Below are 19,845 nucleotides of genomic sequence, written 5' to 3' on the forward strand. Positions count from 1 at the left end.
ATAGAAAGCAGGAAGCTTCTGTGGTAGATTAGATGGCTGCTTTCACAGTTGGCCCTGCCTTTGATTGGGCAGGAGACGCCTGTGACAGGACTGGAGTGGGAGGATGCATGGGACAGGTCTTGCATCTGGGTTTGCTGCAGGGATATGAGCTAAGAGGCAAGGGTAGGGATCAGGGGTGGAATAGGGATGGAAAACGATGTGGCATAGATTTAGTGGGCAGTGGAATACCACGGTGGGAGGGTAGGGAGGATATTCCTCATTTCAAGGCACGATGAGAGGTAGTTGAAACACTTTCTCCACAACTTACAATGCCTTCTCCCCCATATGTTTCACCTGATCCTCCTCAAAGCAACAAGCCACCTTTCTCAATGTTGAACTGCACCTCAAAGATGGCTACATCACTACCCCTATCCACATCTAAGCTACCAACCACCAACAGTACCTCCACTTCAACAGCTGCCACCCATTCCATATCAAGAAGTTACAGCCTAACCACCCATGGTCATCACATCTCTAGTGATGAGTAGCCCCTCTCCAAATATGCCAAGGGTCCCACTAAGGTCTTCACAGACCAAAATTACCCTCCCAACCTTGTCTAGAAATAGATCTCCCATGCCTTCTCTCTCCAGTCACTTACAACGTCCCACACACCCACTGTCCGACCACTAAAGAGCACTCCCTTTATGACTCAGTACCACCAAGGACTGAAGTGACTGAATCACATTGACTGCCAGAGTTTTGACTACCTCTCGTTGAGCTTTGAAATGATGGATACCCTCCACATTCCTCCCACAGTGGTACTCTGCTGGCCACTGAACCTATGCAGTATCCTTTTCCACCCCTGCTCCACTCCTGCTCCCAACCCCTTGCCTCACAACTCGCATCTCTGCAATAGACCCAGATGCAAGACCTGTCCCATGCATCCTTCCACTCCACTCCAGTCCTGTAACAGGCATCTCCTACCCAATCAAAGGCAGTGAGACAAAAGCAGCCATATGAGCTACCAACAAAGCTTCAAATGCTGTGCTGCTTTTGACATGGCTATGATAACTAGCAAGCTGTCTGTCTGCATGAATGGCCACTGCCCAACTATGGACAAGAGACAGCTGGACCACCCAGTAGGTGAGCATGTCACTCAATGTACTCTGCTTTACTTTACTGACTTTTTCACATCCTGTGCCTTCTGGATTCTTCCTACAAACACCAGCTCTTCTGAACTGCACAGGTGGGGTCTCTCCCTGTAGCATATTTTTTGTTCCCGTATCCCCCTGGCCTCAGCTTTCACTAATACCTCTCGTCTAATCAGTTACAATGTTTCCTGCTTCCACTCCAAAAGCTTTCTATCTTGCTAATGCACCTACAAGTCTTTTTCCCACTTCTCCTCTTCCCGCTCCCTCAGCTTCTCGACACTGCACCTAGCTGCCCTATCCTGTCTCCGCCATGTTTCTGCAGTCTAGAGTCGGACCTCAGTGCCCGGAGACTGACTGTGTGTGTGTGTGTGTGTGTGTGTGTGTGTGTGTGTGTGTGAAAGAAAGCTGAAATGTTTAGCAATCTTTTCCTTCACACCTATCTTCGACTTAGTGCCTCCTCTGTGTGGTGAGTATCAGTCTCTCCTTTTGATGGTGTTCGAAAATCTAATAAATCTGGTTTCAGTGCCCCATTTTTGCCCCATTTTTTTCTACTAGTGTTAGGAAGTATTAATTGAATTTGGTAGCTAGTGATTTGAACCTAACACGTCTTGTAACTATTGTCATCTGTAAGTTGGACATTTTTTGCCTTACCAAGTTTATTCATTTAATGCCTAACAATGCTCCAAATTTTCATTGCTCTATTCTTGGACTCTCACATTTTTGTACATATTACATTTGTTTTTCTTTATTGATGGTATTGTGTAGAACTTACAGTACCTCAGAATAGTGTAGCTGAGTGAGAATTTATGATTCTATGAAGCTCTGCCTTTCCTTTCCTTCTACTAAACTTAGCTGGTGGGGACACTTTATAGCCAAAATTTAATCATCATGGTCAACCAAACCATATATCGACTGTGATTCTTCTGTTTGTCATAGTGTATTAGTCGATTGAGCTAGGTACAGGAACAATGTTTTAACAATCAGACATTTTACCGTCATCAGGGTCGCTGACAGTGGTGATGTATCTGACTGTTGAAATATTATGCCTGCAGGGCACTGTGAACCAGCTGTACACCTGTAAGCTGCCCAGTCCTTTATTAAGTGGTCCATACCTATTTTTTAAAAAGACAACAAGAGTTAAAAATAAATTATCAATTGCTATGTTCTTGTATTCTTGTTGTAAATTTTCTCGTGGGGAACAAACCAAAGCTGTGTGTCAGTAACTGGCGTGTGCGCTTGCGCAATATTTACCGTAATGCTCTAGCGGCAAACAAAAATCGGGCAGTGTTTCCATTTATTTTTGAGAACTGACATCACTTTCTTACTATTTTTTGCCAGGAGCTTGTTGTTGTATCAAATAGTAGATACGAATAGCAGCCGAGCAGCATAAGAGGAACAGCAGTCACTTTCTTGTCAAACTGCCTGCTTTATCCCCTTATATATGCAAAGTAAGCCAGAAATAAGTCCCATAATAACTGGTTTGAAGGGTAGGCACTAGTCATAACATCTAGTTGCAGAAGTTACCTGCAGTAGCAGCTTCTACACGTCAACGTATAACCTGACTCGTTCCTCGATGCCAGTCGTCCTACTCGGCGGCGACATTTACAGAATGTTATGTGCAAATGAAAGAGTGCTTGCTGCATTTATTAGATCGTTCTCCAGTAGTTTTGAGCATTTGATGTGTGTGTGGATATTATTCCTGCTTGCAGTTTTTATGAGCACATAATTCTGTGTTGAAGAAGGTTGTTCTGTGTAACTTCAAGAATAGGATACACTGTCAGCTTAAAAATGTCAGACATCCCAGCATTATGTGGAATTGTCCTCTAGATTTCACAAGATGGGAACCCACCAGCACACAAAAGGAGGCGGAGAGTATCGTGCTGTCGGTAGAGAAGCAGCGACGGCAGAAGGGACCCGTCAGGAGAGCTCGGTGACTAGTCACTGGATGCCACCTGAGTAAAAAATCTGTCAGGGACACTTCAACCCTCATAAAGCTTCCCGAGTTGACTGTCTGTGCTGTGATTGTGAAGTGGAAATGCAAAGGTACAACTAAAGCTAAACAGAGACCAGGTAGACCTCACATACTGACTATTGGTAGTATGTTAAAAAAGAGTGGAATATGACTGTTGAGCAGCTCCTCATAAGCGAATTGTTTCTGTAATCGGAGCTGGGCAGCTCGTGAGGGGGTGGAGAGAGTGACACCACTGGACCGCATGCAGCAAAGAACACGATTATTGTATTGGCGTGACAGTACAGCCTGTCGTGGAGCATCATCTGTGAGGCAGTGGGTTTTGGACAGTAATGTTCTCAAAATGGACTCGTCTGCCTGGTGTTCTGACCCGAACCGGAAGGAGCACCTTTGGGAAGAGACAGAACGTTGACTTCACTCCGGACCTGAGCATTCGACATTGTTACCTTCTCTGTTTTTAGCTACTGAGGAAAACTAGGCTACCATTCCTCCACGGACGTTTGGACTGCTTGTCGAAAGTGTCCCCAATAGTGTTCGAGCTGTTGTAAAGGCAAAGGGTGAACACAGCCACTAATGACGTTCTCTGACAGGTGACAGAATACTTTTGCTCGATAGTGTATGTTGCCATGACAGCTAATATTTTTAAGTCTTTTAATTTATCACTGTATAATTGTCTTTGGGATATTTTCAAAGTACTCATAACAGATTTCTTTTGAAGCTTTAAAACTGTAGTAAACAGCACTGTTCCAGGTCACTGTTGGCCTGAGTGTAGATATATTGAGTATATGGTACCCTTTCAAAATGTTGCATCAGTTATTGTTTGATCCATTTTCATTCATTCATTCATTCATTCTTTAGAAATATGCTGATACTTGATGTTGAAGAAATATTGTCTACTACACTCAACAATTTGTAAGATTTAGTTAGTTGCTTAGTTACATGTTCCATGGATCATCTCGCACGGTAGAGTCTAATGTTGTGCATCGAGTCATTTTACATTCATATTTCAAATTAATTTGCACATTTGGTTACATTCTGAACATTTCTAAGTTTATATTATAAAAAGAAAAAAAGTGAGACCTACGGATCAAATTCTTCTTGAAGGAATTTTCTCAGTTTGTTTTCAAATTTTACTGTGGTTTCTGTCAGATGTTTCATATCACTGGGTAAGCGATGAAAAATCTTTGTTGCAGCATTTTGAACCCCGTTTTTTTCTGACAGAGACAACCTTAATGCAGAGAATGAATGTCATTTTTCCTTCTGGTATCGTAATTACATAACTCATTGTTCCTTTTGAACTGTAGTGGATTATTTAAGACAAATTTCATGAGGGAATAAATATACTGTGAAGCAGTAATCAGAATGCTCAACTTCTTAAACAAATGTTTGCAAGATGGTCGTGGCTGAACACAACATATTATTTATACAGCACGTTTTTGCACAATGGAAACTTTCTTTCTTAAAGGCGAGTTACCCCAGAACATTTATTCCATGTGACATTATTAAATGAGAATATGCAAAATATGTCAACTTGCTGATCTATATGCACACCTACATCTACATGATTACTCTGCAATTCACAATTAAGTGCCTGGCAGAGGGTTCATTGAACCAACTTCAAGCTCTCTACTGTTCCAATCTTGAACAGCATTCGTGGAAAATGAACACCTAAATGTTTCCGTGTGAGCTCTTATTTTATTATGATGATAATTTCTCCCTATGTAGGTGGGTGCCAACAAAATATTTTCGTATTCCGAGGAGAAAGTTGGTGATTAAAATTTCATGAGATATCCTGTCGCAATGAAGAACACCTTTGTTTTAATGACTACCACGTCAAGTCACATATGCCCGTGACACTTTCTGCCCTAGTATAAAACAAGCTACCCATCTTTGAACTGTTTCAATGATCTCTGTCAATCCTATCAGATGCAGATCCCACACCACACAGCAGTTCTTCAGAAGAGAATGTACAAGCATAGTGTATGTAGGCAATCTCTTTTGTAGACCTGTTGCATTTTTTCAGTGTTCTGCTAGTCTTGGGTTTGCTTTACTGACAACATTATTTATGTGGTTATCCCAGCTTAAGCTATTCGTTACTACAATCCCTAAGTATCTAGTTGAATTTGCAGTCTTTAGATTTGTGTGATAAACTGTGTAACCGAAATTTAGTGGATTCCTTGTGGTACTCATGTGGATGGCTTCACACTTTTCATTGTTTACAGTCTATTGCCACTTTTTGCCCCCATACACATATATCTTGTCTAAATCGTTAAGCAATTTGTTTCGATCATCTGATGACTTTATAAGACTGCAAATGAAAGCATCATCTGTGTACAATCTAGGAATGGTACTCAGATTGTCTCCTAAATAGTTTATGTAGCTCAGGAATAGTAGAGGGCCTATAACACTTCCTTGGGGAACACCAGATGATACTTCTGTTTTACTCGATGACTTTCCATCAATTACTATGAACTGTGACATTTCTGATGAAATCATGAATCCAGTCGCACAACTAAGATGATAGATAGTCCATATGCATGCAATTTGATTAGGAGTTACTTTTGAGGTAGGGTTTCAAAAGCCTTCTGAAATCTAAAAATATGGAATCAACTTGACGTCCCCTGTCAGTAGCACTCACTACTTCAAGAGAATAAAGAGATAGTTGTGTTACACAAGATTGATATTTTCTGAATCTCTGTTGGATGTTTGTCAATAAATTGTTTTCTTCAAGATAACTTGTAATGTTCAAACACAGTGTATGTTCCAAAATCCTACAGCAAATCAATGTTAGTGATATGGGTCTGTAATGTAGCAGATTACTCCTGTTTACTTTCTTGGGTATTGGTGTGACTTGTGCAATGTTCCAGACTTTACAGATGAAACCATCAATGAGTGATCAGTTGCATATGATTGCTAAATATGGAGCCACCAGGATAGTCTGAGAGGAACCTGCCTGGTATACAATTAGGACCAGAGGCCTTACCTTTATTAAGTGGTTTAAGCTTCTTTGGTACATCGAGGATATCTACTGTTCCATCAGATGTACAGAAATTTTAGTTCTATCCAAAGGCCTCACCCTTAGCCCTACACCCAAATTTAACCATTCTGAACTTGTCATTGGACGTACTCTCCTTCTCCTGGCCCTGCAATGGAAACACTTCTTTGTCGCCAGTCCCTCCAACCAAAACCAATCTAATTCCAACATTGAACTCTGCCTCTCCCATTTTGTACCACCACTCGGCTGTGATCCTCCCTCCCATCTAACCACCTGCTGGTCACCTTTCAGGAATTCCTTGCCTCCAACTTAGCCTCACCATCCTTCCTCAGGTCCCATCCTGAAAGTACGAACCTTTCAGCAGAAGAAAGGATTTCCATACACAGCCTCAAAACAAATCCTGACCTAATCATCCTGCCTGCAAACAATGGCCCCAACACTGTTGTTATGATCATATTGACTACATGGCAGAAAGCGTCCACCAGTTATCTGATTCCTCCACTCTGCCAGAGTGATACTATCCCAGAAGTCCAAAACAACCTCCAATCCCTGCTTAAAGCCTTAGGCCTTTCCCAGAACCTCTTCCCTGAATCCATTTCCCTCCTCACCCCTATGACGCCCGCACACCGATCTTCTACATGCTCCCCAGAATCCACAAACCCAGCAATCCTGCACGCCCCATTGTGACTGGTTATTGTGCCCCTACTGAGAGAGTTTTGGCCCATATTGAAAAACTCCTCCAACCAATTGTTTTTAATCTAGCGCCCCACATGAAAGACAGCAACAACTTTCTTCATTGACTCTCCATTATCCTCACCCCTTTACCTCCTGGACCCCTACTTGTCCCTCATGCCCATGGTCTTACCGCTATTGAACACTGCCTTTGCCAATGCCCTTCAGACTCCAAAGCCACTACCTCATTCCTCATAAACCGTACTAATTTCATAATAACCCACAACAACTTCTCCTTTGAATGGAAGGTATAAAAACAAATCTGCAGCACAGCCATAGGGACCTGGATGGCACTCTCTTATGCCAACCTGTTTATGGGCCATCTAGAGAAGACCTTTCTAGCCTCCCAAAACGCCAAACCCTTAGTCTGGTTCAGGTTATTTGATGATATCTTCATGATATGGACTCAGGGCCAAGATACCCTATCTTCATTCCATCAAAATCTCAGTACCTTCTCTCCCATTAGCTTCTCCTGGTCCTCCTCAACCCAGCAGGTCACCCCCCCCCCCCCCCCCTAGACACATGACCTCATCCTCTGTGATCGCTCCATCTGCACCTCTGTCCACATTAGACCCACCAACAGTATCTGCATTTTGACAGCTGTCAACCCTTTCACACCAAAAAAATCCCTCCCACACAGCCTGGCCACCTGGGGACAGCATATCTACAGCGACAAGAGCTCCCCTGCTCAGTATGCTGAGGGTCTCACCAAGGCCTTCACAGACAGGCACTATTCCCCAGACCTAGTCCGCAAAGAGGTCACTTCACACCCCCAGTCCTCCCACAACCCCTAAGAACCATTGTTAGGGTGCACTGGAGGCACTGAGTGTGTCTTTCTGCTGGTGTACTTCACATGCGACCAGAACCTTTTTGGTTTTTCTGCCATATTTCGAGACACTTTTATTGTGGAAAGTATTAAAAGCATCTTGCTTTAAAGTTCACACTACATTGCGAGCTTCTGTAAAACTTCACTAGTCTTGAGAGTTTTGCATTCTTATAAGTTTGGAGTGCTTTTTTCATTGCTTCTACAACAGTGTTCTGATCTGTTTAATGCACCATGCGGGATCAATACCATCTCTCATTAATTTATTTGATGTATATCTCTCAATAGCTGTCAGTACCATCTCTCAATAGCTGTCTGTACCGTTTCTTTGAATTTAAACCACATCTGATCTGCACTTACATGTTCACATTGGAAGGAGTGGAATCTGTATCTTTGGAAGATCTAAACCGAACTTGTATCTGATTTTTTTAAATCTATGGATTTCGCACTTATTTTTGGTGAGTTATGGTATTCAGTCTCTCTACAAAAACCTTATGGTCACTAATCCCTGTATCTGTCGTGATTGCCCAGGATTATTTATTGCTAAGAGGTCAAGTATAATTCCGCAATCATTTACAATTCGAATGGACACTTGAATTAATTGTTTGAAATAATTTTCTGAGAATGCTTTCAGAATGATTTCAGATGATGTTTTATACCTACCTCCAACTTTAAACATACATTTTTGCCAACATAGCGAGGGTAGATTGAAGTTGTCACGAACTACAAATGTATGAGTGGGATACATACTTGAAATGAGATTCAAGTTTACTTTGAACTGTTCAGCAACTGTTCAACTGAGTCAGGGCATTGGTAAGAGGAACCAATTATGACTTATTCTGGTCTTCAAGTGTAACTCTACCCATACTAACTCGCAGGAATTATCTACTTCAGTTTCAGTGCAAGATAAACTACTTCTGACAGCAATAAATGCTCCACCACCAACTATATTTAATCTATTCTTTCTGAACACAGTTAGGTCCTTTGTAAAAATTTCGTCTAAACTTATTTCTGGCTTTAGCCAGCTTTCTGTACTTATAACAATGCTTTTTACATTACATCCAGTGCTTTTTACATTGAAGAGCCAAAGAAACTGGTACACCTGCCTAATGTCATGTGGGGCCCTCGCGAGTACACAGTAGTGCCGCAACACGATGTGGCATGGACTCGACTAATGTCTGAAGTAGTGCTGGAGGGAATTGACACCATGAATCCTACAGGGCTGTCCATAAATCCGTAAGAGTACTAGGGGGTGGTGGAGATCTCTTTGAACAGCACGTTGCAAGGCACACCAGATATGCTCAGTAATGTTCGTGTCAGGGGAGTTTGGTGACCAGTGGAAGTGTTTAAACTCAGAAGAGTGTTCCTGGAACCACTCTGTAGCAATTCTAGATGTGTGGGGGTGTCACATTGTCCTGCTGGAATTGCCCAAGTCCATCAGAATGCACAATGGATGTGAATGGATGCAGGTGATCAGACAGGATGCTTACGTATGTGTCACCTGTCGGAGTCATATCTAAATGTATCAGGGATCCCATATCACTCCCAACTGCATACGCCTCACACCATTACAGAGCCTTCACCAGCTTAAACAGTCCCCTGCTGACATGAGGGTCCATGTATTCATGAGGTTGCCTCCATACTCATACACTTCCATCTGCTCAATACATTTTGAAACGAGACCCTTCCAACCAGGCAACATGTTTCCAGTCACAACAGTCCAATGTCGGTGTTGACGGACCCAGGTAAGGCGTAAAGCTTTGTGTTGTGCAGTCATCAAGGGTGCACAGGTGGGCCTTCAGCTCCAATGATGTTTCGTTGGGTGATTAGCAAGCTGACACTTGTTGATGGCCTAGCATTGGAATCTGCAGCAGTTTGTGGAAGAATTGCACTTCTGTCACATTGAACCATTCTCTTCAGTTGTCATTGGTCCCGTTCTTGCAGGCTCTTTTTCTGGAGCAGCGATGTCAGAGATTTGATGTTGTACCGGATTCCTGATATTCATGATACACTTGTGAAATGGTCATATGAGAAAATCGCCACTTCATCGCTACCTCAGAGGTGCCGTGTCTGATCACTCATGCACCGACTATAACACCGTGTTCAAACTCACTTATATCTTGATAAGGTGCCATTGTAGCAGCAGTAACTGCGTCAGACACTTATTGTGCTGATCACAGCACAGTATTCTGCCTGTTTACATAATATCCCTGTATTTGAATATTCATGCCTTTACCAGTTTCTTTGGTGCTTCAATGTATTAGCACTTGGAGCTCTGTTCCTTTTCCAACACAGCTATGAAAATTTACAACTACAATACTGTTTGATTCTAGGTCCACTTTCCTCTGTTTGCCCTTTACCCTTTTAGACTGATGTGCTTTCTGTAGGTTCCTGATACCCTCTAACCTAAAAAAAACCCTGAATCTCCTCCACACAGCCTCCGCTACCCGCTTAACTGTTTCCTGTGTGTAGTTTTCCCTCTCCCCAAAATTTGCAATATTTCTAAATGCAGATGTGGCTGAATTAAGTTGTTTTAGGAGTTCAAAAATGTGCTTTTCCCAATTTTAATTCTCATCAATATGGACGCCTAAGAATTTTGAAGTTTCCACCATATTTAGTATTTCCTCACAATGTGTTACACTTATCATTGGTATAGTAGCCCTAGATGTACAGAACTGAATATGTTGTGTCTTTTTAAAATTGAGGGCAAGACAACCCATAGAAAACCAGTCAACAATACTTTTAAGAACTTTGTTTATGATTTCTTCTGTTTCTTTATGTATGCTTGGATTGACTACAATACTAGTATCATCTTCAAAAAGAACTAATTCTGCTTGTTGTATAGTAGACAGAAGATTGTTTACATATATATGGAACAATAGTGGACCTAAAATTGAGCTTTGGAGAATCCTGTACATGTTTTCTCCACACTCAGAATTATATCCCCAGACTATACCGGTTGAATTAAAAAGTACAACTTCCTGCACTGTTTTGTTTAGATATGACATTATTGGTTGGTTGGCTATACCAGCAATCCCATAAAACTTCAATTTATCTAGACAAATACTGTGATTCACTCAGTCAAATGCCTTAGATAGTTCGCAGAAAATACCAACCGGTGCTATTTCATTATTATTTAATGCTTTGTAATATCTGGTGTGTGGACATATAAATGACATTCTCGGTAGAGCAATCTGTCTGAAACTGAAATTGTGGTCCTGGGTTTGATTCCTGGCTGGGTTGGGGGATTTTCTCTGCCTGGGGACTGGTGTTTGTGTTGTCCTCATCATTTCATCATCATCATAATCATCATCATAATCATGAATCGTGACAGTGGCTAGATTGGACTGTGTAAAAATTGGGACTTTGTACGGGTGTGAGATACTATTCTAGAGTACATCCTGTTATAACCTTTAATCACTAATAAAGTGCGTGGATATACAAAAGTAGAAACAATAGCTGGTTACATGCTATTAACTCCGTGTCTGTCATTTGACTGCCGTGCCGTGATATGCGGCCGGCGCCGATCATAGCCAGGTGGCGCTCCCGCGCTCGGCCGAGCTGCGGAGCGCCTCTATCGCCGTGTTCGCGTACTGACGTAGCGGCACTTTTAAATGTCGTGGCACTGTCACAACACTTTTCCCCCCTTGAAAAAAAAAACTCACTTCCTTGGAGACACGGACAGTGCGGAGACATCCATGGCCTCTTGGGAGGCCCCGAGAAGATCCCGCAGAGAAACACGAGAGTATGGTCGAAAATGTCCAGCTCGGAAGCTTGCGCGTGGAACGTGCCTCCTGGACGAGATGATGGGTGAAAACTCCGGAGCAGCATCCCTAGGTGTCGTGGACCTGGGGGTGTGCTCCAGCGAGATGGGTCCCGGAGAAGGTGGCGTCGCGACTGGGGCCGGTTCCGGCATACTCGGAAGCGGTAGCGACGTAGGCTGCAGCAACACGCCCGGAAGATCGGCAGCAGTGACACGACTGGCTTCTCGGGCTGGTGGAGGCGAAAGAAGGGGCGGTGGCACCGGCGTGGCCACCACTCGTGGGCGCATCTGGTCGTAATGGCGAACAACCGTGCCGTCGTCCGTACGTATTTCACAAAGCCGGCGGCCGCGAAGAGCCTGGCCCACCCCTGGAATCCATTTAGGGCGAGATCCATACCCTCGTGCCCACATGTCAGCGCCCACCGAGTATTTGCCCGCACTAGGGGACACAGTACTAGGCCTGACAGGGTGAAGCAGGTGCAGTAGAGTGCGCGGTTGGCGGCCATGCAAGAGTTCAGCAGGGCTGCGATCACCCAGAGGCGTGAAGCGATAAGAACTCAGAAATTGCAACAGAGCGTCATCTGTGGAAAAATCACTAAGGAATTTTTTCGTCTGGCTTTTGAAAGTGCGGACAAGGCGCTCGACCTCCCCATTCGATTGCGGATGGAAGGGCGGTGCTGTAACATGATGAATCCCTTGTCCAATACAAAAATCACGGAAGGCCTGCGAAGAGAACTGAGGGCCATTGTCCGTGACAATCGTGGATGGAAGACCTTCTAGCGCAAAGATTTTGGACAAAGCCAGCATCGTCGCCGCAGTGGTGGGCGACGGACATTGAACAACAAACGGGAACTTCGAGAAGGCGTCAATCAACAGTAGCCAATAAGTGCCGGGGAAGGGGCCGGCAAAGTCAGCGTGCACCTGTTCCTACGGCTGCGCCGGATCAGGCCACGGAGAGGGCATTGTACGGGGTGCAGCCAGTTGTTGAGTACACTGACCACACGCAGCGACCATGTGGGCGATGTCCGAATCAATACCGGGCCAATAAACGTGCCTGCGGGCCAGGGACTTAGTCCGAGAAATCCCCCCAATGGCCTTCATGCAATAGTTTGAGAACATCTTTGCAAAGAGAGGCTGGCACCACGACCCGTGGAGATGCGCCATCCGTGGCCAGAAGAACAACTCCCTCACGAACAGACAGACGAAGGCGCAAGGCATGGTAGTTGCGAAGGGGATCCGATGCCCGGCCCTCGGTCCTGTCTGGCCAACCCCGTTGAACAAAACCGATCACCTGACGCAGGACCGGGTCCCGCGCAGTAGCCGACGCGACCTGCGAACCTGTAAGTGGAAAACCCTCGACCGCACGATGTTCTTCCTCATCAATGTGAAAACAGAGTAGTTCATCTCGATCGAAAACCGGGTCGGGGCGCATCGGCAAACGCGACAACGCGTCAGCGTTGGCGTGCTGGGTCGTGGGGCGATAGTGAATCTCATAGTGAAAACGAGACAAGTATAAGGCCCAACGTTGCAGGCGGTGAGCTGCCTTATCTGGAAGCGACGCTGAGGGGCTGAACAGAGAGACCAGCGGCTTGTGGTCGGTGATGAGGTGAAACTTAGAACCATACAAAAAAACGCTGAACTTTTTTAGAGCATAAATGATAGCGAGCGCCTCCTTTTCGATTTGAGAGAAATGCCGTTGGGCATCGTTGAGGGTCTTGGAAGTGTAGGCGATGGGTCGTTCCGACCCATCCTCATACCGATAGGCGAGAACAGCCCCTAGGCCATACTGTGACGCGTCAGTCACCAGAACCAAGTGCTGACCCGGACAGAATGTGGCAAGACAAGGCGCCGACTGCAAATGAGCCTTCAGGCAGACAAAAGCCTGCTCACACTCGTCGGACCAACAGAAAGGAACGTTTTTGCGTAACAGCTGATGCAGAGGATGAGCCACCACCGCCGCGGAGGGAATGAATTTGTGATAATAAGCAATCTTGCCTAGAAATGCCTGAAGTTCTTTGACCGTAGACGGCCAGGATAGAGCGGTAATGGCCGCAACGTGCTGTCGTAGAGGTCGTATACCCTCACGGGACAAGTGGAAACCAAGATAAACAATGGAGGGTTGGAAGAACTGTGACTTGTCCAGATTGCACTTCAACCCAGCCGAGTGCAGAACCCGAAACAGGGAACGCAAATTGCGAAGGTGCTCCTCAGTGGAGGCCCCTGTGACAACAATGTCATCCAGATAGTTGATACAGCCGGGAACGGAAGCCGTGAGCTGTTCCAAAAACCGCTGAAAAATGGCCGGCGCGCTAGCGACGCCAAATGGTAACCGCTGGTACTGATACAACCCACAAGGAGTGTTGATGACGAGAAATTCCTTGGAAGATGCATCCAACGGCAACTGATGGTACGCCTCCGATAAGTCAAGTTTGGAAAAGAACTGGCCCCCAGCGAGCTTGGTAAATAACTCCTCAGGACGGGGAAGAGGATAAGCGTCAATGAGGCTCTGAACATTGACAGTGGCTTTAAAATCACCACACAATCGCAGACTCCCATTTGGTTTAGAAACCACCACGATTGGCGATGCCCATTTGCTGGAGGTAACAGGAAGGAGAATCCCTGAAGCTGTTAACCTGTCTATCTCAGCCTTGACAGGTGCACGCAACGCCATCAGAATAGGGTGTGCCCGGAAAAACTTGGGGCGAGCTGTAGGTTTAAGAGTAATGTGGGCTTCAAAATCCTTGGCACGACCCAGACCAGCAGAGAACACGGACGAGAATTCAGAACACAATCCATCCAGCTGTTGATACGGAATATCCTCAGATATGAGGTGCACATCATCATCAATGGAGAACCCGAACAACTGGAAAGCATCATAACCGAACAGGTTTTCCGTGCCCGCATGATCCACCACATAAAACGTGAGGGGCCTAACAACAGACTTGTAGGCAGTGGAAGCATCAAACTGGCCAACGATAGGAATTTTCTACTTATTATAAGTTCGCAGATTTCGCGTAACGGGAGACAAGGGAGGGGAACCCAACTCCAAATAAATGCGAGAATTAATGAGAGTTACTGCAGAGCCAGTGTCCACTTGCAAGCGAATGTCTTTATCCAGAACACGAACAGTAACGAACAACTTATTTGTTTGAGAAAGCACACAGTTAACATCCATGTCCGATGCCTCGTCCTCGTCGACAGGAACTTTAGGGGACTGACACACTGAAGCAATGTGGCCTTTTTTCCTACATGAATTACACGTGGCCCAACGTTTTGGACACGCGGCCCTGTCATGCTGTACGAAACAACGTGGACAAGAAGGAAGTGCGGAACGAACCTGCTTCTGTGGTTGCTGTTTTCGCTGCGAGCGTGGTGGCCCAACGCGACGTTGTTGACGCGAGTGAACCGCCGCCACATCGTCGTTCTCCTGTGAAACAGGCAAATTGTCCGCGTCGAAAGTGGTCTGTACAGCACCTACATCACACCACGCGTCTATTTGCGCACCAGCAGTGTGAGACACTTCAAAAGATTGAGCGATGCTGAGGACTTCCGACAACGACGGGTTTGGCTGTTGTAAGGCACGTTGCCGAACTTCTTTATCAGGAGCAAGCCGTAGAATAGTGTCCTGAACCATTGAATCAGCATAAGACTCATGATGAGTGTCCGTGACAAACTGACATTTCCTACTCAGACCGTGTAGTTCCGCCGCCCAAGCCCGGTAAGATTGATGGGGCTGTTTACGACACCGGTAGAACGCCACGCGGGCGGCAACGACGTGGGTGTTTTTGCGGTAATAGTTAGACAATAATTCACACATTCCTTGGAAGGACAGAGAGGCAGGTTCCCGCAGAGGGGCTAACTGAGATAGCAGCTGATAGATCCATGGGGAAATCCAAGATAGAAATAACGACTTACACATAGGAGCGTCGACAACACCGAAAGCCAAGAAGTGTTGCCGCAAACGCTTCTCATAATCCTCCCAGCCTTCAGCGGCCTCGTCGTAAGGAGGGAACGGAGGCGGAGAAGAGGAAGACAGACGATGAGTAAGCGACGTCGACAACGCCTGAATAGCAGCCGTCAGCTGTGTTTGTTGTGCCTGAATAGCAGCCGTCAGCTGTGTTTGTTGTGCCTGAATAGCAGCCGTCAGCTGTGTTTGTTGGTCAATGAGCACTTGCATAAGCTGTTCCATGTCTGCCCCGACACGAACACACAATTCCACAACGCAGGAAAAAAAATATCCGACCTCGTCGCCAAAAAGTGTTATAACCTTTAACCACTAATAAAGTGCGTGGATATACAAAAGTAGAAACAATAGCGGGTTACATGCCATTAACTCCGTATCTGTCATTCGACTGCCGTGCCGTGACATGCGGCCGGCGCCGTTCATAGCCAGGTGGCGCTCCCGTGCTCGGCCGAGCTGCGGAGCGCCTCTATCGCCGTGTTCGCGTACTGACGTAGCGGCACTTTTAAATCTCGTGGCACTGTCACAACACATCCCTTTCTCAAAAATTTTGTGAAAAAAACAACAGTGAAACAGGTTGGTACAGTTGTATTGTGTAGGAACAAACCTCAACTCTGTTTGAAACACCAGGGAAACCAGATGAGCTCTTATTTTTGAGAGAATTTATACTTAATTTTGGAATGAGAAGTTGGTGATCCGTTCATATGACTGAATTTTATGAGAGTTAATTTTTCAACATACTGCTGTGATTTTTCTCTTGAACTGTTTATCTCCATGCTTTCTACTGTATTTAAGAAATGAGTATTATATAATTTGCTCCCTGTGACTGATCATTTACAGCCCTTCCATTCAGTTCAATAGTGATTTATCTTGTTCTGTGGGCGATTGTCGTTTCGGCAACATGTTTCTCATTCCCAACATAGAATCCTGAAGATCAGTATTTTTTATAGGTCTTCCACCTGTTTTTGAACGGAAAGTGGTGCATCAACGACAGAGGTTCTATTGGGATTGTGGAGTGTCATGTGTGTTAATGGTTTTGCCTTGTGATGGATATCAGCATTTTCTTGCAAATTTTAATGAAATATGCAAGGAAGAAGATTTCAACAAGAGGTGTGTTCCTATACTAGTATTGAACAAGATTCATTTTAACTATCTCATTCTTTCATTTAAAATTATTTTTAATGGGTTTTAAGAATAGATAGTACCTTACTTTTATGGTTACAGCACATGGACTATAGATCTGTGTTACTTGCTGAGGCGGTATAATGTGAAACACTTGTTCTGCACAGTTACTATGGGTGTACATCCAGAGTATAAGGGACAAGCATTTTATGAAAAGGTTATTAAAAATGTGAGTAATCATATAATTAAATAAATTTTTATTAGTGGATATTAAGTGTGAATTGTTTTCAAAAAGTGCTCAGCAGTTTATCTAGTGGTGACTGCTCGCAGGATGAAGAGAGGGTAAACAAAAAGTTTGCCGATGCTGAGGAGTACGGGATAGATATAAAGAAAACATCTCTGACATGCAGCGATCTTATCAATCACATATTTCAATTTGGGCCAGTGATATTACTGACAAATGCAAGCCTCCTTACTTGCACCAACTGTAAATGTAGGAAGTTTACAAATGAATTACTGAGCTGCCTTCCTTGGCCTACAGCATATGCAGGTTAGTGTTAAATTAACAAATTTATGAGAAAGCCTATATGGTCTTTCCATATTTTCATATAAATGTTTCAGTTCGTATTTTAATTTAATTCCTGCAATTAGTTATTTTCTTTCAGTTAGAAACTAGTTTTTTTTTATAGTGTCAAATGGGTAATGTATAATGGCAAAACTCCTCACAGAGACATGATTCGTAAATTGAGAATTTTTAGTTTATCTTTGGTGGTGATTTACACTAAAAACTAGTTTAATATTGAATTGAATTTGTGAGATAAGACAGTTATACGTTGTTGTCATTTCAATCATTGATGCATATGATCGGTCTGCTGCATCTCGTCTCTCCACTCCTGTTGTTTGCCAGCTGTTGTCTTCACTTCAGCCTGCTTTGTCACTGAACTGCCTCACACACTCGATCCTGCAATTCTTTTCTTACTCGGTGTATCGGGGCCTGCACCTGCAATTCTTTCCTTCCACTGTCTGTTCAGCTACAGTTTTCGGCAGCGGCTGTTTCATAATCTGTAACTGGCCATATTAAGTCTTCATTTAGTTATGTTCTTTTGTGTTCTATGTCAGGCATTTTTTTCTCGTTCACTCAATGCAGGATGTCTTCACTCCTAAAACAGATCACCTGATCTTCCACAGTCTTATGTAACACCACATTCTAGTGCTTCTAATCATTTCATTTGTTCACATTTTGCAACCCCACACAGCTGTGTTCCAAACTAAGTGAGTAGATCCCAGATGACACATTGGTACCTTCCCATGTTCAGATTATCAGGTTGGAGATGCCAGATAGCCTGTGTGGCATAGTAGGCATTCATTTCCCTTGAGTCGTGCTGAAGAGCACATCCAGCAACTGTGTACTTGGATTTGACAGTGGTGAGGCTGGAGTAGGTAGTGGTGCGTGGCTGCACGGGGCACATTGTATTGTGGAGATGGTTACGTAGGTAGGAACCTCGAGGTAGGGATAATGGTTTGGGAACGTCATAAAGGTTTGACTAGAAAGTTACAGAGCTAAGGAGTGTGACGGAAAGTGACAGTTGGTGGTGCAGGGAAGATATCGGAGAAAGAGGGTATCATTTTAGGGCCCAACTTGAGAAAGTCGTAGCCTTGGCAGAATGAAGTATTGAGTTTGAAGATGTCAGTGGTACTGAGTGATGAGGGGGAGGCTTCTGAGTTTTTGGAACTAAGGACTGTATTAGTCAGAGAGTGAGCAAAGGATACTGCATGGGAGATTTGTTCGTGAATAAGATCTGTGGGGTAGTTGTGAGAGGTTGTCAGTATAGGTGTTGCAGGATTTTGTGGTGGTGCACATACATTTGCCATGGATGCCCAAGCTGTAGGGAAGTGAGCATTTGGTGTGAAAGGAGTGGTAGCCCTCGAAGTGTGCGTGTAGTGTCCTGCAGTTCTCCCAGCCAAAGTTTCCATTGATACAGATGTCCTCATTGAGGTGGTTGTTTACTTCCCTTATTGCCTCTTAATTACACAAATTAAATATCAGTGCTAATGAGGAGCAGCCTTGGCTCCCATACATGTGTCTTTCCTGATTTTGGCCTCTTGTATCGTTCTGTCGGGACTGGCTGGTACAGTCTTCTCAACTAAATCTACATATTTGAAAAGAAAACAAAGGAATCTTATGACATGGAAACATCCTGACTGGACAAGAGGAGAGTGCCAGCGAGACCGTGTCTGCATCGAGAAATTTTTTCATAAAGAAATTCGAAATGTTAAAGTGCTGAGAGGAACAGACATCAGGTTCAGATCATTATTTGGTCAAAATCAAAATCAAATTCACCCCATTAAGGAAAAAAGACAGAGAGAAATTGGAGATAAAAGAAAGTATGTCCCACATAAATTAATAAAAAATGACAAATATCAGAAAAACACACAAAATACAATAGTAATATGTACAATGCTCCATCTTACTTGACAGCAGTTAACTTTGTAAGCGGGAGTATTACATTGCAGTTGTAATCTTTCAAACACTTTCTTGCACGAAGTATGTCAGTGAAATGAGAAAAGTGAAAATATTGCAATAACCATATTAGTAGATATGCTGCAGTATGGTTAAATGATTTTTTGAACAAGACATTATTGTGAACATTTGTAGAAGACACAACTGTAGTTGATAATGATTGATTTTGTAAGAAATGTGCTCCAAATTATATGCATAAGCTTGCAAAAATGTACAGAAAGATATCTCCGTTCCTGTAAATGCACACCGAAACCAGGCAGGAATGATACATCTGTCAAGATTTGTATGAAGCACAAATGTAGTTTGCAGCTGTGTAACATGAATTTTTTGTATCACTTAATATCTAAAAATATACAATTTATTGCAATACACAAAAGCCTCGACTGAATCAGTGAAAGATAATAGGAAAAGGGCACAAACAGCAAAGTAATAGACGTGAAGATTTCATTCAAATCAGGCCTGTCTTTTGTAAGTTTTTTCACACAAAGGAAAAATTGTGTTGGGTTATTTATATAAATAAATGTATAGAATGCACAGATTTTGCACGTAGCTGGGTTTTTGATACCTTCTACACTAGTGTGCCAGAGATCAACATTGTAGCACGAGTTAATCCCAATCAAAATAGTGCAAGTCGTGAGGCTTCTTCCACACGGGGTGGCTAACAATGCTCAGTGTGTCTTAAATTGTTTATTGATCATTCCTTCAGAAATGAGGTGGTGTGTGTATTGTGACATGGGCTGAAAAACACTGACATAGGCCATTAAACATGGAAGACAATACCCCATGGTTGGTGACTAATAGAAAGTTATTTGCATCGGCTAACAAGAAA

General features: G+C 43.8%; 1 protein-coding gene across 1 annotated transcript in view; it reads left to right on the forward strand.

The window, feature by feature from the left end:
- LOC126203190 (protein GUCD1) overlaps positions 1-19,845 on the forward strand; it is a 51,793-nt gene that overhangs the window by 13,898 nt on the left and 18,050 nt on the right. Inside the window, exons 2-4 of the mRNA XM_049937433.1 lie at positions 16,324-16,483; positions 16,598-16,724; positions 16,826-17,045. Coding sequence (XP_049793390.1) covers positions 16,324-16,483; positions 16,598-16,724; positions 16,826-17,045 — 507 coding nt within the window. The remainder of the gene's footprint in view (positions 1-16,323; positions 16,484-16,597; positions 16,725-16,825; positions 17,046-19,845) is intronic.

The sequence above is a fragment of the Schistocerca nitens genome, chromosome 9 (assembly GCF_023898315.1).
Source record: "Schistocerca nitens isolate TAMUIC-IGC-003100 chromosome 9, iqSchNite1.1, whole genome shotgun sequence".
Taxonomy (NCBI): Eukaryota; Metazoa; Arthropoda; class Insecta; order Orthoptera; family Acrididae; genus Schistocerca; species Schistocerca nitens.